General features: G+C 34.4%; 4 protein-coding genes across 6 annotated transcripts; 2 read left to right on the top strand and 2 right to left on the bottom strand.

Annotated features, from left to right (window-relative positions):
- Positions 1-7,915: 7,915 nt before the first annotated feature.
- LOC145002654 (uncharacterized) lies at positions 7,916-9,137 on the top strand. The gene is made up of 3 exons (XM_078961882.1): positions 7,916-7,995; positions 8,093-8,432; positions 8,481-9,137. Exons 1-3 carry the CDS (start codon positions 7,916-7,918, stop codon positions 9,135-9,137), a joined length of 1,077 nt encoding a protein of 358 aa, XP_078818008.1.
- A 5,761-nt stretch (positions 9,138-14,898) lies between these two features.
- On the bottom strand, positions 14,899-17,353 carry LOC145002653 (uncharacterized). Its single transcript, XM_078961881.1, has 12 exons — positions 17,333-17,353; positions 16,969-17,236; positions 16,766-16,859; positions 16,567-16,694; positions 16,458-16,494; positions 16,188-16,323; positions 15,825-16,033; positions 15,623-15,743; positions 15,477-15,532; positions 15,351-15,408; positions 15,197-15,265; positions 14,899-15,123 (listed from the first exon to the last, which is right to left on the bottom strand). Exons 1-12 carry the CDS (start codon positions 17,351-17,353, stop codon positions 14,899-14,901), a joined length of 1,422 nt encoding a protein of 473 aa, XP_078818007.1.
- Positions 17,354-19,292: 1,939 nt separating this feature from the next.
- LOC145000025 (E3 ubiquitin-protein ligase SIRP1-like) lies at positions 19,293-21,371 on the top strand. 3 transcript variants are annotated; one of them, XM_078959172.1, is made up of 3 exons: positions 19,364-19,610; positions 19,707-19,813; positions 19,997-21,371. In XM_078959172.1, the coding sequence occupies exon 3, from the start codon at positions 19,997-19,999 to the stop codon at positions 21,185-21,187; it is 1,191 nt and encodes a 396-aa protein (XP_078815298.1). In that variant the 5' UTR covers positions 19,364-19,610; positions 19,707-19,813; the 3' UTR covers positions 21,188-21,371. The 3 variants fall into 3 exon arrangements, with proteins under 3 accessions (XP_078815297.1, XP_078815298.1, XP_078815299.1); XM_078959171.1 differs by lacking the exons at positions 19,364-19,610; positions 19,707-19,813 and adding an exon at positions 19,293-19,357; XM_078959173.1 differs by lacking the exon at positions 19,707-19,813.
- An 85-nt stretch (positions 21,372-21,456) lies between these two features.
- LOC145000024 (pyruvate kinase, cytosolic isozyme-like) lies at positions 21,457-23,784 on the bottom strand. The gene is made up of 3 exons (XM_078959170.1): positions 23,261-23,784; positions 22,578-23,039; positions 21,457-22,482 (listed from the first exon to the last, which is right to left on the bottom strand). The coding sequence occupies exons 1-3, from the start codon at positions 23,510-23,512 to the stop codon at positions 21,664-21,666; spliced, it is 1,533 nt and encodes a 510-aa protein (XP_078815296.1). The 5' UTR covers positions 23,513-23,784; the 3' UTR covers positions 21,457-21,663.
- Between the last annotated feature and the right edge of the window lie 210 nt (positions 23,785-23,994).

Genomic DNA, 23,994 nt, shown 5'->3' with positions numbered 1-23,994 from the left:
GCCTCTTTAGCCCTGGATATCAAACCCTAGCCGTCATATCTCCTAGTTGAGCCTTGGAAGGTGCTTTAAAGCTTGGAAAAAGGAAGAAGGAACTTGGAGGAGCAAGAAGGAGCTATAGATCTGGGATTGTGAGTTCATTTTGAGCACTTGGAGGTAATAAACTAGTTCCTGGACCCTTTTTGCACCTAGATCTATGTGTGGTTGTTGGGGCTCTTTCGCCATAATGTTATTATTTTGGGTTAGAAGCCGGATCTGGAGTTGCTACTTCAGATTCAAGTGTTTTAGGGCCTAGAGAAGCATAAAGTATCAGTCATTGTGTTGATTTTGAAGTCCCTTGGCCTTACACCCTAGTTAATGGCGTATCTGGCCTAGATCTCATTCTCTACACGTAAAGTTTGCAACTTTACGTAAGGAATAGACCTTAAAAGAGTGGATCTACAGTTTGGAGTCCATGCATGACTCAAAGGTCCTCTGCATGTATGTAGAACCGACTGGACTCGGCGAGTCCTTCGAGTGGACTCGGCGAGTAGCTTGAAGATGAGGAGGAACTCGACGAGTAGGATGAACAACTCGTCGAGTCGGATGAAGTTAGGCATGGACTCGGCGAGTTGGATGAGCAACTCGGCGAGTTGGTTGAAGATTGTCTAGGACTCGGCGAGTCATGGACTGACTCGGCGAGTCGGGTCGCGAATAAGAAAGACCCTGAGTTTATGAACTCGGCGAGTCTTTAGGAAGACTCGGTGAGTAGGGTTGACCTGGAAGGTTGACTTTGACCAGAGTTGACTTAGTTGACTGTCAGACTAAGTGTTATATGTATATTGATAGCTCGGAGAGCTGGAGGAGCAGCGGATCAGGGGATTGTCGAGTAGCAGCCAGAGATTTATCAGTAGGGTTCAGCAGTCTCAGGTGAGTTACCTTCTAGTAGCGGTGGGTCTAAGGCCACAATGCCGGCCCACCAGTAGGAGACGTATGATAGATGATTGTCTTTGTGAAATCATCTAGGTTTGCTATTACCTGTTATGTTATATGCTATCATGATACGTTATATGCAATAGAAGTAGAGTTCGGTTGTTAGGACCGCTGGGTAGTCAGACACCCCAGAATTATCTGACTGTATGTGATGGTATGCTTGTATGTTGGTCTGTTATGTTATGCGATAGAGGTAGCGGAAGGGGACCAGTCCCCGAGGATCGGTTGTTAGGACCGATGGGTAGTCAGCACCCCAGAATGGCTTGACATGGGTAGTCAGCACCCCAGAATGGCTTGACACGGGTAAGACGGCACCCCAGAATGGCCGTATGGGTAGGTCGGCACCCCAGAATGGTCGTACCGGGTAGTCAGGCACCCCAGAATAGCCTGGCAGTACGTATGTTATGTGTTTGTATGGTATGTGGTACGTTAGGGGAACTCACTAAGCTTTGTGCTTACGTTTACAGTTTTGTTTTCAGGTACCTCTTCACCGAAGGGGAAGGAGCCGGCGCGGTAGCGGCACATCATGCACACACTCTGGTTTCCGCATTTACGAGATTCACTGGGATTGTACTCTGATATTTTGATGGGATGTATGGTTTGACTTTTTAAAACATGGTTTGCGATGTGTTATGGTGTGATCAAACAATGTTTTTATTTAGTAATGTTTTCTAAAGTAATATTTTAAAATGAAATTTTCGGACATGAAAATTGGGTCGTTACAGATAATGCCTTGATGTTCTCGAAATTTAGAGAGAAAGATGAGAGAATTTGGAGTGTGATTCTTGGAGAAAAATGAGAGAATGAATGAAGTGTGAGGAGAGAGGATGGATGTTCTAGCTCTAAGAACGTGGGAAATTGTTGGAAATGATGATAAAGGACATTGAGATGAATAGGGATGGTGGGGAGGGTGTGGGTTGGTCATGGAGTGGGTATGGGTGGTTGTTTGTGTCTTAAACTAAAGAAAAGTCAACACTCCACCACTTGTACTTCACCCACTCTTCTTGGATAAAATTTATCCCAAAAAACATGGTTAATTAATAAATATGGGGCCTTATATGTTAAAATAAATTTTTGGGTGAAAATATCGCGTTAAAATGATGAAAAACGGGCTTAAAATGAAGTCGTAGTCGAAAACCGAGAAGTTTTGTGCTTCCAGCGAGGCCTCTCGGTCCTGGCTGAGGTTCGGTTCCTGAGGCTTCGGGTTCGGTCCTGAGGCTTCGGGTTCGGTCCTGAGGCTTCGAGTTCGGCTCCTAAGGCTTCGGGTTCGGGCTTAGAGCTTAGGTTCTCAACAGTCTCTGTCCTTAAGAGGACCTTCGGCCCTAAGAAGGTTCTCCCCTTTAAGAGGGGTTTCGGGTCCTTAAGCCTATTTTACTCATTTTTACCCTGTTTCAAGCCGTTTTTGACCCGGTTAAGGTTCAGAATGACCCGAATGATTTCAAAAAGTTACAGGAACTTTTTAGAGAGATTTGGGAGAGATTTCAAATAGAGAGAGAGAGAGATAGAGTGAAAACGATTGAGAGAGGTTTCACTTGTGATATTTTTGAGTGTTCGGCTTCACAACGCAAGGTCCATAAACCCCGTTAAGCCATGTTTTAGTGTTCTACACACTCCCGATGAGTGTGAAATAGTGTTTTATCGCTTTGGTTCATTGTTTAGCACTATTAAGGCTAAGGAAATTCAAACATACAAATTTTCCAAATGATGTTTTCTCATTAGAATAGTGAATTGTACAGTGATTACATAACATAAACCCTAATGTACTCGGGTTAATTGAGTTGACCGGTTTGACTTGTTAACTTTATTTGACTTTGACTTGACCAGAATTTGACGATTGTCACATCTTTGGAGGGTCTTAATGCATTAATATGTTGCACTTTGGAGTATTAGGCACTTAAGGGATATGTAAAGTCATTAATTTGGAAACTTTATGACTCTCTGTGGTATTTTAGCCTTAGATCTGGAAGGTGACATGAGAACTTAATGTTGGATTAATGTCTAAATCCATAACTATAATTGGTGAGACTTGACCTGAACCGACATGGTCCATTTGGGTTGCATGACATCATGCATTTGGATAGACTATAATGAGAGAAATAACACTTAAGGTTTGTTAATATATTATAAGTACTAATATATTAATAAGGATTATTTAATTAGTATTGATCAAGAATTAATCTAGGATTAATTAAGTGATCAAAAGAAGACTAATTAAATATATGGGTTGATTGTGTAAATCATCCATACTTGTATAGTGGGCTAATGCTCCATGGATTATCAAGTTGGGCTAAAACCATAAGATGCTCCATGGTGTATTTGAACCCATGGATCCAAGGAAATGGAAAGTCATGATGATTAGGGTTTACCCTAATTGTAACACTATATAAAGATCATACTCTTGGGAAAATCGGTCGACTATGAGATAATAGAAAGGGCTAGCCGATTTATGAAGTGTTCCAATTTCTCTCAAGTCATTCAATGTGTATTTGGTATTGTGTGATCCATTTGAGGTGTCACACTTGGGGTACTAGGCACTCAAGCTTCATGAAGACAAGCTACATCTAACAAAGGTATGTATTCTATCTATTTGACTACCCAAGTATCAAGTATTGTATGCTAGATAGGGTAATACCTTGGAAAGTTCATATTTGCATGTATAATAGTGAAAACTTAGATCCAAGGTATTTAGGGTTCCATGTACACTTAGGAGTGTTAGAATGCTCAAAACCCAACACTTAACACATATAGCTCTTAATGTGTTTTTGGGAAGATTGGGTGTACGGCCTACGTAACCTGAGTATGCAGCACGTATAAGGTCAACCTCCCTGATGGTGGTCAATGCTCGAGTACGCCCTGCGTACGTGCCTTAAGTTGACCCGGCTGGGTTAACTAAGTTAACTTGTTGATTTTGACCAATTTGACTTTGACTTTGACCAAGGGTAACCCAGCTTGTCTTAAGGGTATTTTGGGTATTTTGATTGTGTTTGATAATTGGTTATTTGGATGGATAAGTGTTGTTCGGAGTTGAGATTTGGAGTCGGGACCTCATCATCTATTGTTCAGATTGAGAGGTGAGTTTTCCTTAATGTACTTGTGGGTCAAAGGCACTAAGGCCAACCCATTGGATTGGATATCCTGTTATATGATAGTATTTTGTTATGATATATAGATCTGTTAAATCGGTATCCTGGTATATAGGATGTTAGCATGTGGTAGTAACATGTAGAGCCGACTGTTTGTCTGTTGCATGGTTATATGTTGTCTATTATGTGTATGTTGGCATGTTATGGTTGGTTGGGTTGAGGCAGTCCTGCTTTGTGCTGAAGGCCAAGATACCCAGGGAGGTCCGGATAGGTTTTAGGCCCTATGAGGCGGTCCGGTCATGCCAAAGGCTCGGGAGCGATCCAAATAGACTGTAGGCCCTGCGAGGCGGTCTAGTCAGGATGAAGGCTCATGTATGCATGTTGTTGTTTGATATGTTTTGTGTGGTGGTACTTTGGGGGAACTCAATAAGCTTTATCTTACGGTTTAGTTTATTGTTTCAGGTACTTCTGATGATCGTGGAAGGAGAAGGCGTGACCGTACACATCCTGGATTTTTATATTGTTGATCTTGTGAGACTCTAATTTTAAATAATATTTTGGAAACAATGGTTTTATAAACACTGTTATTAGTAAAAGGGCAGTTTTAGAAAGTTTAAAATTTATTGTGATTTTGATATGTTACACTATTGTTTAACTATTACTAATGTAATTATATGATATATGCATGGAAGCAATCTGGGCTCAGATTCATTATGGACTCAGGGTCGATACGGACCCGACACAACTAGTTTTTGTTATTTGGGGTTGATACGAACCTGACATAGCCATGTGCGGTTATATTATGTGTATGATGTATGTGGTATTTTGGGGAAGCTCACTAAGCTTTATGCTTACAAATATGTTTTTGGTTTTAGGTACCTCTGGTTTAAAAGGGAAGGGTCTGGCATTATGGCACAACATTTTCCCCCTTATGATTTCCGCATTTTATGATCTTTCTTACTCTAATATTATGTATTTTGGATGATTTCGTGATGTGTGATGTTTGGATTGATGAACTGAAAAATGAAATTTTTACTTATAAATTTTGGGTCGTTACAACGGTGAACACCGCCCCTCTCCCCTTTTTTCACCAATGGTAAAGTATCATTGGTATGTTTGCACCGGTGCTAAAATTTCAAAAATTGGAATGTTACTTGGTCGTTGAAGCTACCAAATTATTTAATTATTATTATTATTATTATTATTATTATTATTATTATTATTATTCATTTTTCATTTACCACTATAAATACAAACCTACAAATCAAAACATATTCACTTTTATAAATGTATATCCATCTTTATATTTCTTTCATATATTTTTGAAAATCTTCTCATAAAAATAACAAATTCATTAGAAAATTGTAAGTTGTTGCTAACCGTTAGCCAGACTATTATGAAATCATGGGAAGTGATAATAGATACAGTACAAGAAGAAGAAGAAGAACAAGTCGAACCTAGGACGCAGAAGATGCTTCTCATCGATCGTTGGGATGCAAACACCTGTCTAATGGCACACTACTTCAATGAAAAGTATGTTTATGGGGAACACCAGTTTCAAGGTCAATTGCGAATGGCGAAACAGTTATTTCTCCATATAGTAGGTGAGGTTACTAACATTTTTGAATATATTAGAGAACGTCGAGATGCAAAAGGTGCGAGGTGGATTTTTGGAGATACAAAAATATGCAATTGTGGTTCGTCAATTACCTTACGGTTCTGTTTCTAATTCATGGGACAAATATTTTCGAATGGCTAAGCAGATAGCTAGGGACAGTTTAGATGAGTTTTGCATATGTGTTGTCAGTATTTACGGTCCATGGTATTTTTGTAAACCCACTTTTACTAACGTTCAATCATTATATGCTCATCATTTAGTGTTCATGAATTTCCTGGTATGCTTGGAAGTTTGGATTGTCTTCATTGGGCTTGGGGTAGTTGTCCTAACGCATGTCAAGGGGAATTTGCACGGGTTGATAATGGTCACTCCACAGCCATATTAGAAGCTGTTGTGTTACATGATCTGGATTTGACATGTATTTTTTGGTGCTCCCGGCTCAAACAAAGATATTAATGTTTTAGACATGTCGCCCATATTCAATGGGTTTTGTGATGGGTCTGCACCCAACTGTCCATTTCATGTTAATGGAGCGACGTACGATTTATGGGTCTTGCTGATGCTATATATCATGAATTTGTTGTGTTTGTGAAAATGCTAACATGTCCATGTGATCCAAAATGCATAAAGTATAAAACATTCCAAAAAAAGGATAGGAAGGATGTTGAACAAGCATTTGGTGTCCTCAAGAAGTGTTGGTGCATACTACAACCTTCTGACACGTCCTCGAATGGTGGAAAAGCTCACTCATATTATGTATGTCTGTATCATTTTGCATACTACATTTGTCCCAAATTAATTGTCTACATTTGACTTTTGAAGTCTTTATTCTGTAAATTTGACATTAAATATTTTGTTTTTAATAGATGATACTTGATGCAAAATATATGAATGAATTATATTTTAAATGTCATTTCATTGTTATAAGTCTTATCAAATAATGTATAGCACAAATAAAAATATTTAAGGTCAAAGTTGAAGATAAAAGACTTCATCAGTCAAAAGTGGACAATTAATTTGAGACGGGGGGGGTAATATGATTTTAGAAGACAAGCATAAAATAATTTTTCAGTTTCAAGCAAATGACAAATGAACAAAACGATATAAAGATAATTTTTTTTTATAGAAAGCCTATGAAAATTAAGCTTATTGATGCAAAGACAAATGAACAAAAAGATATAAAGATAAAATTCAACCCATATATATATATATATATATATATATATATATATATATATATATATATATATATATATATATATATATATATGTTGTAAATTATTGAATGACACCAATAATTGGTGAATTGGTAAAAGATATCATGTCATACTGTTTATATTACGTATGATAGGTAGTTTTGTTGTATATATATAACATGCTCTTGTAAGAATAAGGTGCAACAATTTCACAAAAGATAAAATATCTGGTATCTTTCTAAATTTTCTTCTCCATCAAGTGTCTTTACGTATGTTATTTTAGTTTATTTTTTAACATATCTTAATCACGTTGAATTCATAACACGTTATCAACACAAAATCTCTTATCAAGGTTATTAAACAAGTGGAAATCATATATCTTAATCAAGGTATGTATTACTTAGTAAAACAATATTAATTATAAAAACCTCCATCATATTAAAATAACAATAATACTAATGAATTAATAAAATTATACATTATGGACTACTAACAATTTTTTTATTTCTTATACTAACATTTCTTTATGTATTCTAATTTTTATGCATACTAATATTTACATTATGCAACTAATTTTTATTTATGCAAACTAACATTTACATTATGCAACTAACTTTTATTTATGCATACTAACATTTAAATTATATTTATTTATACAAGTCAATGTTTATTTATATTTTAGATACTCTTCTTAATTTTATTTAAACATTTACTAATATTTATTTATGTTTCTAATTATTAAAATTATGCCAAGTAAGGTTATGTATTGGTTATAAGTGTTATTAGATGATTTATAGAATACATATACACACAACAAATATATATATATATATATATATATATATATATATATATATATATATATATATATATATATATATATATATGTAACGGTTATAAACAGCAAAAACAACAGCTATATTTTTTTTACTATAAATAAACATCTTTACCCTGTTTATTTTACCCACAACAAATATTTTCTCTTTTCTATCAAACAAATCAATTTCAAGAAATCAAGCTTCAAGATGATTCACCCTTTTGTGATAATCATGACTATAATAGTCATGTTACTTCTCATCCCAATTCTTAACATCGAAGATAATATGGAATTTCATCTACTTTTAGGCTTGTATACAATGTTAGCTTTACCGCTTCTTTTTGTGTAATATTTATTGAAATAAATGGATTTTAATTTTAATTTTTTTTATTTTGTTTAAAATTTATAGTTACATTATGTCCAACATTGCAAAGCTCGAGTTTGCAGCACTTGAAGTTAGTGGGAAAAACTATGTGCCATGGATGATAGATGTAAAAATGCATCTTGAGTCCATGGGAATCTCAAATGCTATATACGAATTTAATAATTTCTTGGCACAAGACAAAGCAAAAGCACAAGTTTTCCTTCGTAAGCATATTGATGAAATGTTGAGATTTGAATATCTTGATGTTACTGATCCAAGTATTCTCTGGAATCCTTTGAAAGAAAGATTTGATCATCAAAAGGAAGTTATACTTCCAAATGCTAGAGATGAATGGAGAACACTGAGGTTTCAAGACTTCAAGAAAGTGAATGAATACAACTCAGCTTTGTTCAGAATATGTTCATAACTCAAGTATTGTGGACAAGAAGTTACTGATGAAGATATGTTGGAGAAAACTTACTCCACATTTCATGCGACAAACATTACCTTGATGGAACAATATCGAATGCAAAAGTTCACAAGATATTCTGAACTAAATCCATGCCTGCTTGTTGCAGAGCAAAACAATGAGATCTTGATGAAAAACCATGAATCTCGTCCAACAGGATCAGTAGCACTTCCTGAAGCAAATGCTACAAATACTGATGGTAATCGAAACAATACACGTGGACGAGGGCATGGTCGTGGCCGAGGACGAGGCCGTGGCTATTTTAATCGAAACCAAAGCCATTATCAGAACCATAATTTTGGTCGTGGACAAGGTAATAATCGTGATCGTGGCCAGAAAGGACATAATTACCAATCTTCACAAAGAAGCAATGTCCATACACAAGATAAGACCAAAGTGTCAAAGCATGATGCTGGGACGTCCCAAAAATCAGATGGTTCATGTTATAGATGTGGTAGCACAGGCCATTGGTCAAGGACCTGTCGCACACCTGCACATCTTTGTCAACTTTATCAAGAGTCCATTAAAGGAAAAGGAAAAGAAGCAAACCTCATTGATAATGTTGAATTCACTCCGCTAAATGTTGCTGATTTTTGCAATGACATGGAAGACATAAACTAAAAAAAAATCTATTATTGTTCTAGTAAAACTGTTTTTCCTTCGTTTGTTTTTTTATGTAATGCCTTTCCTTTAATAAATGAACTTTCTTTTTTAATAATAATTATTATTATGTTTATTCACTTATTATTCCTTTCATATGTGAAGTTTAATATGAGTCCAACTGGAGCGCAACACCAAGAAAATATTGGAGATCTTTGTATAGCAGATAGTGGTAGTACACATACTATTCTGAAATCAAAGAAATATTTTTCAAAATTAGTACCAACAAAAACAATCATACATACAATATCAGGTCCTGCAGACATGATAGAGGGAACCGGGAAAGCTCATTTTATATTACCAAATGGTATAAGTTTTTGTATAGAAAATGCCTTATTTTCTCCAAAGTCTAATAGAAACTTACTCAGTTTCAATGACATATATTTCAAAGGATATGATACAAAAACTGTGACCATTGAAAATAAGAAATACATGTATATTATAGACAAAAATCATGTGCTTGAAAAACTACCAACGCTTGATTCTGGTCTTCATTATACATATATACATATGAATGAATCAAATATGATAATTAAAGAAAAAAATTGTGATCCCGGGACATTCAGTTTATGGCATGATAGGTTGGGCCACCCAGGATTAACAATGATGCGAAGGATAATTGAAAATACGAATGGGCATCCATTGAAGGACCAAAAGTTCCCTCAATCCAACAACATAAAACCATATGCATCTTGTTCCCTTGAAAAGTTAATTATAAAGCATTCTCCAATGAAAGTTGAAAGGGAGTCACCTAGATTTTTAGAAAGAGTTCAAGGTGATATATGTGGACCGATTCACCCACCATCTGGACCATTTAGATACTTTATGGTCTTAATAGATGCATTCAACAAATGGTCTCATGTTTGCCTATTATCAACTCGTAATATGGCATTTGCAAAATTTCTTGCCCAAATTATTAAATTAAGGGCACATTTCCCTGGTTATACTATCAAAAGAGTGAGACTTGATAATGCTGGTGAATTTACTTCACAAGCATTTAATGACTATTGTATGTCTGTAGGGATTGTTGTTGAGCATCCAGTTGCTCATGTACATACACAAAATGGTTTAGCTGAATCACTGATTAAACGTCTCCAACTGGTAGCTAGACCATTGATAATGAGGACCAAACTTCCTGTATCTGTTTGGGGCCATGCAATCTTACATGCTGGATCATTGATACGCATGAGACCAAGTTCATATCATGTATATTCTCCACTACACTTGCTTTTGGTCAAGAACCAAATATATCCCATTTGAGAATTTTTAGGTGTGTAGTATATGTCCCTATTGCACCACCTCAACAGACCAAAATGGGTCCTCAAAGAAGGTTAGGGATATATGTTGGTTTTGAGTCAGTATCTATTATAAGATATCTTCAACCGTTAACAGGTGATGTTTTTACAGCACGCCTAGCAGATTGCCAATTTGATGAGGCAAATTTCCCATCATTAGGGGGAGAAAAGAAGATTATGGAAAAAGATGTGCCATGGCATGAGCCTTCTTTATCATATCTTGACCCTCGCACAAAGCAATGTGATATGGAAATTCAAAGGATAATGCATTTCCAAGAAATGGCAAATCAATTGCCTGATGCATTTACTGACACAAAAAGAGTGACTAAATCATATATACCGGCTGTCAATGTTCCAGCTCGAATTGAAATTCCACATGGACAATCTGATGATAAAGTCACTCAAGATTCTAAAACACGCCTGAAGCGTGGAAGACCATTTGGTTCTAAGGATAAGAACCCACGAAAAAGAAGAGGATCAGAAACTGCACTGGATCATGAGGAAAGTGTTCATGGAGAGTCACGAATTATTCAAATTCCCCCAGGAAAGGAGGATGATGCACAAAATTATGGTCAAACAAATAGAATATGTGACCAAAATGAAACTGAAAATATAAGTACAATATTTACTTATTCAGTTGCATGTGATATTATGAATGATGATCCCGAACCACAATCTGTCATTGAATGTCAAAGAAGAAGTGATTGGGCTAAATGGAAGGAAGTTATGCAAGTTGAGTTAAATTCTCTTAACAAGAGAAAGGTTTTTGGGACCATTATCCTCACACCTGGAGTTGTGAAACCATTAGGGTATAGATGGATCTTCGTACGAAAAAGAAATGAGAAAGATGAAATTGTAAGATACAAGGCTAGACTTGTTGCTCAAGGTTTCTCTTAAAGACCTGGAATTGATTATGAGGAAACTTATTCACCGGTAATGGATGCAACCACCTTTAGATATTTAATTAGCTTAGCAGTCTCTAAAAATTTAGAGATGCGTCTTATGGATGTTGTTACAGCTTACTTGTATGGATCACTTGATAGTGATATCTATATGAAAATCCCTGAAGGATTTAAAATGCCCGAAGCATTAAGTGCAAAACCCAAAGAAATGTATTCTATAAAATTACAAAGATCTTTGTATGGGTTGAAGCAATCTGGATGCATGTGGTACAATTGTTTGAGAGATTACTTGACAAGTAAAGGTTATAAAAATAACATTATTTGTCCATGTGTATTTATTAAGAAAACAACATCTGGGTATGTGATCATAGCTGTCTATGTTGATGATCTAAACATCATTGGAACGAATAAAGAAATCCTTGAAGTGATTGAACTTTTAAAGAAAGAGTTTGAAATGAAAGATCTTGGAAAAACCAAATATTGTCTTGGTTTACAGATTGAGCATATGCCTAACGAAATACTTTTACATCAATCAAATTACACAGAACGAGTATTGAGACGTTTTAATATGGACAATGCTAATCCTTTAAGCACTCCAATGGTTGTTAGATCATTAAATATTGACAAGGATCCATTTCGTCCATGCGAAGAAAATGAAGAAATCCTTGGTCCAGAGGTACCATACCTTAATGCAATTGGAGCTCTTATGTATCTTACCAATTGTACTAGACCTAACATTTCTTTTGCTGTAAACTTGCTAGCAAGATTTAGTTCAGCCCCAACAAAAAGACATTGGAATGGAATCAAACATATTTTTCGATACCTTCGAGGAACTAGTGATTTAGGATTATTTTATCCTAACAATTCAAAACAAGGTTTAATTGGTTATGTAGATGCAGGTTATTTGTCTAATCCTCATAAAGCTAGATCTTAAACTGGATACGTATTCATGAATGGAGGTACTGCAATTTCCTAGCGTTCTCAAAAGCAAACACTTGTTGCCACATCCTCAAATCATGCTGAAGTGATTGCACTAAATGAAGCAAGTAGAGAATGTACATGGTTGAGATCGATGACACAACTAGTTTTAACTTCATGTGGACTTGAAAAAGATATAGGTCCAACTTTGATATATGAAGATAACTCAGCATGTGTCACTCAAATGAAAGAAGGATATATCAAGAGCAACAGGACAAAACATATACCTCCAAAGTTTTTTGAGTACACTCAAGAGCTTATAAAGAATCATCAAGTTGAAATCAAATATGTTCAATCCAGCAACAATGTAGCAGACCTTTTTACGAAGGCACTTCCTACTACAACCTTCAGGAAACATGTACATGGCATTGGAATGCGACATGTGCATAGAATATAATGCAACAGATGTATAAATAAGGGGGAGTCAACTATACACTGCACTCTTTTTCCCTTCGCTAAAGTTTTTTCCCACTGGGTTTTCTTTAGCAAGGTTTTTAATGAGGAAGTACTTCAAAACTGAACTCTAAATTAAAAATGGTGTCATCCAAGGGGGAGTGTTGTAAATTATTGAATGACACCAATAATTGGTGAATTGGTAAAAGATATCATGTCATACTATTTATATTACGTATGATAGGTAGTTTTGTTGTATATATATAACATGCTCTTGTAAGAATAAGGTGCAACAATTTCACAAAAGATAAAATATCTGATATCTTTCTAAATCTTCTTCTCCATCAAGTTTCTTTACGTATGTTATTTTAGTTTATTTTTTAACATATCTTAATCACGTTGAATTCATAACAATATATATATATATATATATATATATATATATATATATATATATATATATATATATATATATATAATTGTGATTATTTTTTTTTAAAATGATTTGATTTTACTTCTTATATAATGCAATAAATTTTCTTTATTAAAACTACTAGGAGTGGACAACGCTCACTTCTGTTATTGGGGCTAATAACGTCTAATAATACCCAAGAACATAGCCTCCCTTCACCGTTATTAGATGTTAAAGGCATGTGCGTTACTTCCTGTTGCCACCACCACTTTCCATTAACGTTGTTTTTTTTTAATAAAAAACGTCGGTGTGGTCAACCGGCCTAAACAAGAGAGTATACGGTCTCATCAAACAAATTATCCAACCAAAAAAATAAAAGAAAAGTAGTAGTTAATAAAGTTTTTCTTTCATAAATAAATAAGTATTACATTATGTTATAGATCTTAGTTTCATCTTTGTATAATCTTTTAAATCTTATACAAAAAATAAAAACAATATCGAACAAAAAAAATTGTATACAATATGTAAAATGCATCGAATCATGTGTACAACGTACGATTATTGTGTTAAATTAACACGTTAGAGCAAAATAAAAGATAATATGATCAACATAAACAGTAGCGAGTCTAGAATAAAAAATCACGTAGTTTCGTAACCGAGTTCAATCATGTCAATTGAAAAGAAAATTAGGTTTAGTCGGGTCGGTTCAACAAAAAAATAACTAGTTTAATATATATATATATATATATATATATATATATATATATATATATATATATATATATATATATATATTTTGGTGTTGAAAGGACAAGCCCAAATCAGTATTTCTTTTATTTTTTTTTAACTAAAACAAACTTATACATAATGCAATTATGTCATGAACTTCTCTTATAATTTTATATTCTGTTTGTTTGTTGTTATCTTTACTGTTTATTTAATATTATATAATCTAAATCTGTGAGATAAAGAAACAGTCCGACCTTTCTACTATGTTAAAACTTGTAGAGAAGACTGCTGACCTTTACTTTTCACATGATGTTAACATAACATTAAGATTCTTTTTTTTTTATAAAATATAACATGTGTTTCATTTTTATCTTTTCAGTGCAAAACCGTTTAATGAATTGGATGATGAATCAAAGCTATTTGCTCTTCCAAATGATGAGAGATTAGTTGTTGGTATACTTGGAGCTATTTTTGAAAAGGTATAATTTCATTTGGTTTTAATGAAATTCATGCATAAATTTCAAATAACGTAAGTAATTAAGAATTTAATTTAAGCAATTAATAATTTAATTTTCTAAGTAACAATTGAATATAACATTTTATCCTTTCATATAATCCATATTATGTAGCAAGCGATGCCTTTTGTGTAACTTATAATCAACTATCAAAATAAAGTGGTATGTCAAAGAAATTTATATGTAAAAGTAAACATATAAGTAACAGCTTAATAATAAATAAGAATGTAATTTTTCAATAAGTTGTAAGAATAAGGCAATGTATTCTAAAAAAAAGTTGTTCAAATACTATAAACAAAATAAAACAGCAAACGATAATATAGGACTTATAAAAAAAAAACCCAATGTACTTTAAAGAAACATATATGAAAACCATCAAATGACAAGTAAAAAAACATTCAAAAACAATTTTTTTCAAAAATGTAAACGACTTAGGAGTCTATGATGCGGAAACCAAAATGAAAACGAACAAAGATTGTTTGTAGAAGTAAGATCCATTTACTTTTCTTTCTTGGGTACCAAAAGAGGCGTTGGTTGTTCATCTGGTGGTGACAATCGAGCACTTTTAGAAGTAGAAAAATTCTCCATTTCATCAAGATCTATGGATGTAGCAAGGTTTCTTTTCAACTCATTTGGTGTGGAAATCAGCTTTATATGACTTGTTGCAGTTGACTTGTCTATAGCAGATGGTGTTAAATTTTCACCTGTCTGCGAAAAAGAATCCTATTGTATTTTTTAGTTAGTTGTTACACATTAAAACGAAATATTTTACACATTATAATTTTAAAAGTACAACCTTAAGAACTTTGGTGTCTTGGGAGGTAATATCCGAAGTACCAATAATGAATGAATCAGAATTGGCAGGCTCCATAATATCAAAACAAAATGTTATAGATTAAGATATAGTTGGGTGAATGTGGTAAGAAATAAATATAAGTGTTGAAAAAAACCTGTGGAATAAGATTCTTTTTTTCCAGTTCATCAATTATTTCTGCATTCTCAGTTAATCTTGTTATCCCATAATGTTACTTTTATTATCCACATTGTAACTTGTGATAACAATTATAATTGCCAACTTTTTGTCCACCGCAACTTTCAACTTTATTGGATACAAATCCAAATTGTTGCCAAGCTAAAATATAAATAAATCATCTTAGAAAATTTGTATGTAAAATATATAATGTATAAAATTAATAAGTAATTAACAACTATGAAATAATACCTTCTTGTTTTTATCATACAACTCTTTAGCTGTGTATTTGAATAACTTCTTTGCTTCTTGATCAAATAAGGTTAAAGTCAAGGTTCCTGTGTTGTCTTGAACCCGAAGTGAGATTTTAAATCTAAATAAAATATAAAATTATATTACATTACACAAATATGATAAACATAAATCGTTATTATGTGTAATAAATATGTAATACCTTGGAATAACCGAAAATTTGATATTTTTGCATATAGGATTAGTACATTCATAAGTAACGATTTCAGCCACTTCATGAGAACCATCAACCTTATCGGTAGAAGTCGATTTTTCTCTTGCTGACTTTTTGCAGTTGCTACAAGCAAGGTAATACCAACGTATGTTTTGACGTATTCCCTTAACAGTACCAACAATAATCACCATTTTTTCCTGGAAATTTAAATATTGTTCAATGTTAATAAATGTTATATTGTGAAAGTGTATGTTAGTTTCGTTCTAACAATATACTATTTTTTTGTTACAATTTTGAAAACTAAAAATAAAAGTGTATTAATGTAACAACTATAAAAATAATGTGAAGTACCTCTAAAGGTTCAATAACATCATCAATGTTTGAAAACAAATGATTTTTCAGAAAGTCATCGTGTTCTCTGTCTTGTTTTGATGCAATCATCTTGATTCCACATGATGAAAGTTGTTGATTGTTTTCAGAAACCAATCTATTCATTTATAACAAATACAGGAATTTTATTTATTATAGTATGAAAAAAAATTAGAAAATACAAAGGGAAGCTTAAAAAAAATACTTCTTTTGTAGCTTTTAATTTTATTGATATCATTGTTTATGAACAACCTACTAACATCAAAGTAGGTGGATGAAAAAGGACGACCTGCAAAAATAAAATTTATTATTAAATTATATATAGAATTTTAGTAAATGGTTGATGAAAGTAATTACAAACCATTAATAAACTTCATTCTGGTAAACTGAACAATAACAACAACTGGAGCAAGGCTATTATTGTTAGCAAGAAAATCAGACATGTAGTATGCATTCTGACCCCAAATAGTTACTTTAAGCTTAGTATCCCTGAAACAATAAAGAATATTGTAGAAAATATAAAATAATTTGTGCTATTTGTTTGTAATAATGTTGAATACTCTATATCTTGAAGATGCAACAACATTTTGTGTTGTGATTTATCTTGTTTAGAGGTATCCATACGACCATATTCAAAAATGTGTCCAATAATATCTACAAGAGCAAGAAAGTATAGGATTAAGTTAATAAAAATGATAAATTTGTAGTCCAAAGAAAGAAAGTAGGATGTTATATAATAAAAGTTCATATTAAATGAACTGACCAAAAGACTTTGCCTCCAGGATATTGTTCGAAATGATAGTATTGAAGTCAACAAAATCAAAGCCGTGTGCAGATCCAGAAAAGTTGTCACAATCTTTTACAGTTGTATTGTGGTTAAAGGTAAGTTTACTTTCCGGATGAACAAACTTAAATTTTGAAGTATTTGGTGCTACGTTAGGTTTCTTAACATATATTGAACTATCTTCTTTAAGATAGCTTTGGAATTTTGAAAACCATTTCTTCACACAAGATGCATGAATTTTGCTTCCCTAAAAAATAAACAAATAACAAACATCTAAATATAATGGCTTATGAATATTAATATTATTTTACAAAAATAATAATTGAATATATGCATCTTATACCTCCTCATCCATTAGAATCATTTCTATGGAGTATGTGTCGTTTGCATTAAATTTTGACTTTTGAGTTCAAAGACGTATGATCCGAACTTTAATTGTGAAATCGTCCTTGATTGAGCCAATTTCCTTTACAGGAGTTATATGTTCCATTGTACCTTGCAAATTAAAAAAAATTGTATAATTTAACAAAAAGTTACAAATATAAAAAGGAAAATCATAAAGCACCAATTGATTGATCTAGTTAATTGTTTTACTTGTAAACATATGTGTTAAAAACTTTTCAAATATACATAGCAGGGAAAAAATAAAAGATAAACTGAAGTATAAGCATATAAACATATTTATAGAAAAAATAAGGAAAATAGTATTTTTAAATAGTAAAATCGTTTTTAGTATAAGCACATTAACAGGTAAATAAATGGAATCAATTAGCACAAATAAAAAACTGTTATGTAAAGCACATATTGATTTATATATTTAACTAATTGTTTTACTTGTAGACATATTTATCAAAAACTTTTCTCTTATAGATAATAAGGAAAAAACAAAAGATAGAACTGATGAAATAGAAAAGTAGTGAAGTATAAGCACATAAACATATTTATAGAAAAAATAAGGAAAAAAGTATTTTTAAACAAAAAAATCGTTTTTAATATAAGCACATAAACAGGTAAATAAATGGAATCAATTAGCACAAATATACACTTGTTATGTAAAGCGTATATTGATTTATATATCTAACTAATTATTTTACTTGTAAACATATGTATCAAAAACTTTTCTGTTATACATAACAGGGAAAAGACGAAAGATAAAAATGATGAAACAGAAAAGTAATGAAGTATAAGCACATAAAAATATTTACAGAAAAAATAAGGAAAAGAGTATTTTTAAACAGAAAAATCGTTTTACTTATCTTAAAACTTGCAGAGAAGACTGCTGACCTCTTCTTTTCACATGATGTTAACATAATATTAAGATTCATTTTTTTTTTATAAAATATAACATGTGTTTCCTTTTTTTTACTTTAAAGAATCGATGTTTTTTTACTTGTGAATATGATTTTGCAATTTTTATCTTTTCGGTGCAAAAATACCAATGTATAAGACTGTTATACATAAGAGATCAAAAATAGAGTTAAAAGTGATGTTATACATAACATTTAAAAAAATAGAGGGAAAAGTAGTGAAAGTTGGTTGATGTTCATCGAAATAGTTAACATGATAATAAATCATAAATCAAGAATCTAAAGTGGGTTGAATTTGAAATGGTTAACATGATAATAAATCACAAATGAAGAATGAAAAGTAGGTTGAAAGCGAATAAGAATGTGGATGAAAAAAGAACATCTAAAAGGTAAAGAAGAGTGTAGTTTTGCTGACCTGATGATGAATATGTGAACTCTGAAATGTGAATTAACGATGAATATGTGACCTCTGAAATCGTATTGAATAAATCACGTTAACTAGAATCGTATTGACTTCTTAATTTGTATTTAAATATATCATTTATGCGTAAACTGATTGCCTGATTTTTAGGGATTAATACTATATGAAATTTAAATTGATTAGCTGATAATGGAATTTAAATTGATTAGCTGATTTTTTGGGATTCATACTATATAGAATTTTCGACAGAAATAAATCTAAAATTTCCTGATTTACTTCCTGATTTACATATTTACGTACTTAGTTATTCATGATTCACGTTTGCTGTTTTACAATATTTTTTCAAATAGAAGAGCAAAGTGAGAACTTCACTTATAATATATGAGCGGGAAAGGTAAGGTGGAGTGGTTAAGGGACTGCCAGGTGGTGTTTTTAGTACTGTTTTATTATAAGAGTATATATATATATATATATATATATATATATATATATATATATATATATATATATATATATATATATATATATATATATATATAATTTTTGTATAAATTAAATATTGTTTTAATTGATGTGTCACAAATATTTTGGTGTTGACATAACATGAACATGTGATTCCAGAAATAAATCGATATCGATGGTGAGATTTCTACTTTTCTCCCCCACCCATTTTCAAATCATTTTTACTCCATCAGAGAAAACCCCCCATCGGAGCTACAAAATTCCAATTCCCACTTCCTTCCACCAAACACAAACCCCTCAATTTCACAAAAGAGAAAGAGGGGAAATTTTGTTTGAGAAAAGGACATCCCAAGAACAACCCCACAAATAATTTTACAAATTCTCCACTTTATTTTTTCAATTCCCCACTTCGGTTCTTGGGAGGATTCCAGGTTAATTTGTTTGCAGATTCTTCTCATTTTTTTAAAACCCGTTTCTGGGGTTTTTCCTTCTTTCAACAACTAAATTTCGTTTCAAATGAATTCCAGGAAGGATGAAATTTATTTTAAGAATCTACGATCGAAAAATGCTTTTGCGTTCGCCAATTTCATCTTGTTGACGAAAATTTTGATCTCTACTAATCTTGTTATTTAAGGTTTGACTAAATTTTCTTTTATTTTCGTGTTTTTGTTCTTGTTATGATCGTCATTTGATTTCGAAGAGTTGGAATCTATGTGATTTAGGCATTGAGTAGGACTATGATGGAGATGAATAGGGTTTAATGATCTTGTTAGATCTGTATATGATTTGTTCTAATTGAGTTTTTATATTTTTTTAGATGGAAGAAGGAAGTGAGTCAACGAGATACTGGTGTCATGTATGCAACAGACTGGTTGAAACGTTCAGGGAGGCTGAGACGATCAAATGTTCGTCATGTAACGGCGGATTCGTGGAGGAACATGATAGCGTAAGGGCTGATGATCACAACCACCAACACCAACTCGCCGGAGATTCGGAATCTGACCGTGCTATGTCATTGTGGGCTCCAATTTTGCTTGGAATGATGAGTAACCCTCGCCGGCGACGCAGGTTCAGACAAATTGATAACAACGAGGAAAACGATGAGAATGAAGATCATAACGAGTCCGAAGAACGCTACCGTCGTTACCACCGTGAAGGCGGAGAGTCGGAATTGGACAGGGAGTTGGAGTCTATTATGAGAAGGCGGCGGCGAAGCTCCGCCGCTATCGTTCAACTCCTTCAAGGGATTCGCGCCGGAATGATAACGCAATCGGAGAATAGCGCTGATAGGGAGGGCGGAGAAAGTAACAGAGATCGAGATCGTGTTATTTTGATTAATCCGTTTAGTAACACAATCATTGTCCAGGGTGGTGGCGGTGGTGCAAATTCATTTGACTCCTCCGGCGTCGGCGGCCCACAGAACCACCCAATCGGATCCCTAGGCGATTACTTTGTGGGCCCCGGACTGGAATTACTCCTCCAGCATCTCGCGGAGAATGATCCAAACCGGTACGGAACACCACCGGCCAAAAAAGAAGCAGTGGAGGCCATGCCGATAGTGAAAATCCAGGAAGATTCCGTTCAATGTTCAGTTTGTTTGGAAGATTTCCAGATCGGAGATGAAGCAAAAGAGATGCCATGTAAACACAGGTTTCACGGCGACTGTATCCTGCCATGGCTAGACCTTCACAGTTCATGTCCAGTTTGCAGGTATCAGTTACCTTCCGATGAATCCAAACTCGAACGAGACCGGGAAGCTTCCCGTGCTATCACTGTCAACACCAACGTGATCGCCGGAGAATCTGAGATCGCCGGAGAAGACGGTTCCGGTTCCTCCCGGCGACTTTCTGTAACTCTCCCTTGGCCTTTCAACAGCCTTTTCTCATCAACATCAACTTCAGGCACTCAAATCACAAACCCTCGTTTGATAATGGACACAGGGTCGTCGGACTCAGGGTCGGGTCCGCCGGAGAGCGGAGGTGGTCGGAGGGATGATGATAATCAATGAACCCGCAGCTCAGCTGTAAGTTTTCCTTCATGTTGTGTATACGCCGTCGTTACAGAAACGTGTACAGAGATCGGATATTATATTGTTTAATATTGACAGAGGAGTATATCGTGTTTCTGTCTTCTTTTATGTAAACCTAATTATGAAGGATTGTTCACGCCTTCTTCAAAATTTTTTTCCAACATTACCTCTGGAGCTTAGCTTCTTAAAATACATTTCAATCATGTGCCATAGATAGATATCAAAAAAAAAAAAAAAGCAAAGTAATAGAATGAACCATTCATTATTCCATTATATATCAACACAAATTTAATGCAAAAATTAGTTTTGATTATACTAAGCACATAGCAATTAGCAACAAAACATGATTGAACCGAGTTGACTCGGTGAAAAACAAGCACGAAATGATTTATTACTTGAAGAAAACGATTTGGAAATAACGATGGAGATGCGCGTGAGAGGAATCACTTTCACTTTCACTTGACATAGATAATCTTGATGACGGATGCAGTTCCAACTCGGTGTAAAGCAACAACCGCATCTCCCTCCTTGCAAAGGCCTTTACTCTTAGCATGTTGCAATCCAAACTCCAATGCTTCTTCAGTTGATTCCATATTAGAAGCTTTAGCGGACCCCGGGGGACACAAAACCGGAACCAAACCCCGGAAAATAAAACTATGTCTCACTGGAGCTTCATCGCTAGGCGACACTCCACCACCTGAATCAGACTTCCCCTCTGGAACCACCACCGATAGAATAGGAATCTGAGGCCGGTACTTGGACACCAGCTTCGCGGTGGTGCCGCCTCTAGTCAACACCAAAATCATTCTAGCATGTGATGCGTTGGCGGTTTGAACCGCGGAGGATGCCAGGCTTTCAAGCGGGCTCATAGGTACGGGTGCGGTTGCAGTGATCTTTTTGAAAAGGAGCGGGTAATCGATTGTGTTTTCAGCTTCCATGCAAATCTTAGCCATGGTGGCAACCGCTATGTCGGGGTAGGCCCCGGCGGCGGTTTCACCGCTCAGCATGACACAGTCTGTGCCGTCGAGGACCGCGTTGGCCACGTCTGTGGCCTCTGCTCGAGTCGGCCTTGGGGATTTGATCATGGACTCGAGCATTTGAGTCGCGGTTACCACAGGCTTTCCTTTTACGTTGCATTTGTAAATCATGGTTTTTTGTGCCAAGAATATTTTCTCGATTGGGATCTCCATTCCGAGGTCACCACGAGCCACCATGAATGCATCGGTGTTGGCTAGGATTTCATCGAAATTGGAAACGCCTTCTTGATTCTCAACCTAAAAAATATAAATCATAGTTTTCATGATTATGAACAAATGTAAATCAGATATATGATATGAAATTAGTGAGAGATGGAATAAAGAAAACGTACCTTTGACATAAGGACGATGTTTTTAGCATGTTCACCAAGCACTTTGCGAACCTCAACAAGATCTGAGCCTTTGCGGACGAAAGATAAAGCAATCAGATTAATGTTATTAGGAACACCCCATTTGAGAAGATCTTCCTTGTCTTTTTCTGTCAAAGTTGGGAGATCAACAATGACACCTGGAAGATTAACATTCTTTCTCTCACCAAGAGTCCAGGTGTTCTCACAGCGACAACGAACCAATCCCTTTTCAGTATCACAGGAAAGAACAGTAAACGTAATGGTGCCATCTGAACAGAGAATCGTGCCTCCTGGTTTCAAATCATGAGCCAACTTTTTGTAACTCATGCATATCATATTCTCGTCACCTACAATCGAGTAATCGGTGGAGATTGTGATCTCTTGACCTTGCGTCACTTGGATCGGCTTCCCATCTTTCAGAAACCCGGTTCGAATTTCTGGACCCTAATTTATCCATCGGAAACAAAATCAACAGTTTCTATGCTTAGTTATACCAAAATTCAATCAAAATGGATACGATTCATTTCTTCCGTCTCGTATGACGTTAACAAAACGAAAATGTTAATTGATCAAAACAGATAACATATATACGTGATCTGCATCACATTCATGTATAGAGATAGAAAGAGCGATGATATTGATAGGTAGTGAAGAAGGAAACGTACTTTGGTATCGAGCATGACTGCACATTGAATACCGGTGTTCTCCATGGCCTTACGGAGATTCTCGAGGGTTTCCTGATGGTACTCGTAAGATCCATGAGAGAAATTGAAGCGAGCGACATTCATACCTGCCTTGAGAAGCTTTTCAACCATTGGAATCGACCTTGAAGCGGGTCCCAAAGTGCAGACGATCTTCGTTCTGGGCCTCTTCCAACCTACTTCTGGTTGGGTCTGAGCAGTGGTGATGTATTCCATTTTTGTCTCCGATGAAGAACAGTATTCCGATCAATTGATCGGATGAAGAGTGTGGTGATGAATTTATGTGAATTCAAGAGCAAATGGAAGTTGGGGAATTGTCAAGAGTAGGAAATAGGAAGGTGTTTGCAGAATTTGTGGATCAACGAAATGAGAGGGATGCACAACTGAATTGGAAAACTGGCATGAGAAGCGGGGGTTTGGTCTTTAGGGAGTTTTCACAAAAAATGTGCAAACTTTTAAACTATATTCCGAATATGGTGCTGTTTATTTTTTTACAGAAAGTTTCAATATTTTCCCATTTTAGGAGGCGAAATCAACATTTATGCTATTATGCTTTTTTACTTCTTGTCCTTTCTTTTTTAAACTCTTGTCACATTTTACACTTTATATGTTGTTTAGTATTTAAATATTATAGCTATCTATTAAAGTGGTCATATTTGGGGCCGATATACCTAGATAGTCAATTTTTATCACAAAAC

Source organism: Lactuca saligna, chromosome 6 (genome assembly GCF_052625555.1).
Source record: "Lactuca saligna cultivar CGN05327 chromosome 6, ASM5262555v1, whole genome shotgun sequence".
NCBI lineage: Eukaryota > Viridiplantae > Streptophyta > Magnoliopsida > Asterales > Asteraceae > Lactuca > Lactuca saligna.
Note: the sequence above shows the minus strand (reverse complement) of the source record. Positions and strands in the feature narration are given on the sequence as shown.

Excerpts from the sequence above, each read along its gene's own strand:
- LOC145000024 (XM_078959170.1), bottom strand. The coding sequence starts at position 23,512 with ATGGAATACATCACCACTGCTCAGACCCAACCAGAAGTAGGTTGGAAG. Across the intron at positions 23,040-23,260 it reads CAGTCATGCTCGATACCAAA|GGTCCAGAAATTCGAACCGG; the intron begins GTACGTTTCCTT and ends TGGATAAATTAG. Across the intron at positions 22,483-22,577 it reads ACATCGTCCTTATGTCAAAG|GTTGAGAATCAAGAAGGCGT; the intron begins GTACGTTTTCTT and ends TATATTTTTTAG.
- LOC145002653 (XM_078961881.1), bottom strand. The coding sequence starts at position 17,353 with ATGATTCTAATGGATGAGGAG. Across the intron at positions 16,860-16,968 it reads CCTGGAGGCAAAGTCTTTTG|ATATTATTGGACACATTTTT; the intron begins GTCAGTTCATTT and ends TTGCTCTTGTAG. Across the intron at positions 15,266-15,350 it reads AAAAGAATCTTATTCCACAG|CCTGCCAATTCTGATTCATT; the intron begins GTTTTTTTCAAC and ends GATATTATGGAG.
- LOC145002654 (XM_078961882.1), top strand. The coding sequence starts at position 7,916 with ATGACTATAATAGTCATGTTACTTCTCATCCCAATTCTTAACATCGAA. Across the intron at positions 7,996-8,092 it reads TTTCATCTACTTTTAGGCTT|TTACATTATGTCCAACATTG; the intron begins GTATACAATGTT and ends TAAAATTTATAG. Across the intron at positions 8,433-8,480 it reads GGTTTCAAGACTTCAAGAAA|TATTGTGGACAAGAAGTTAC; the intron begins GTGAATGAATAC and ends TCATAACTCAAG.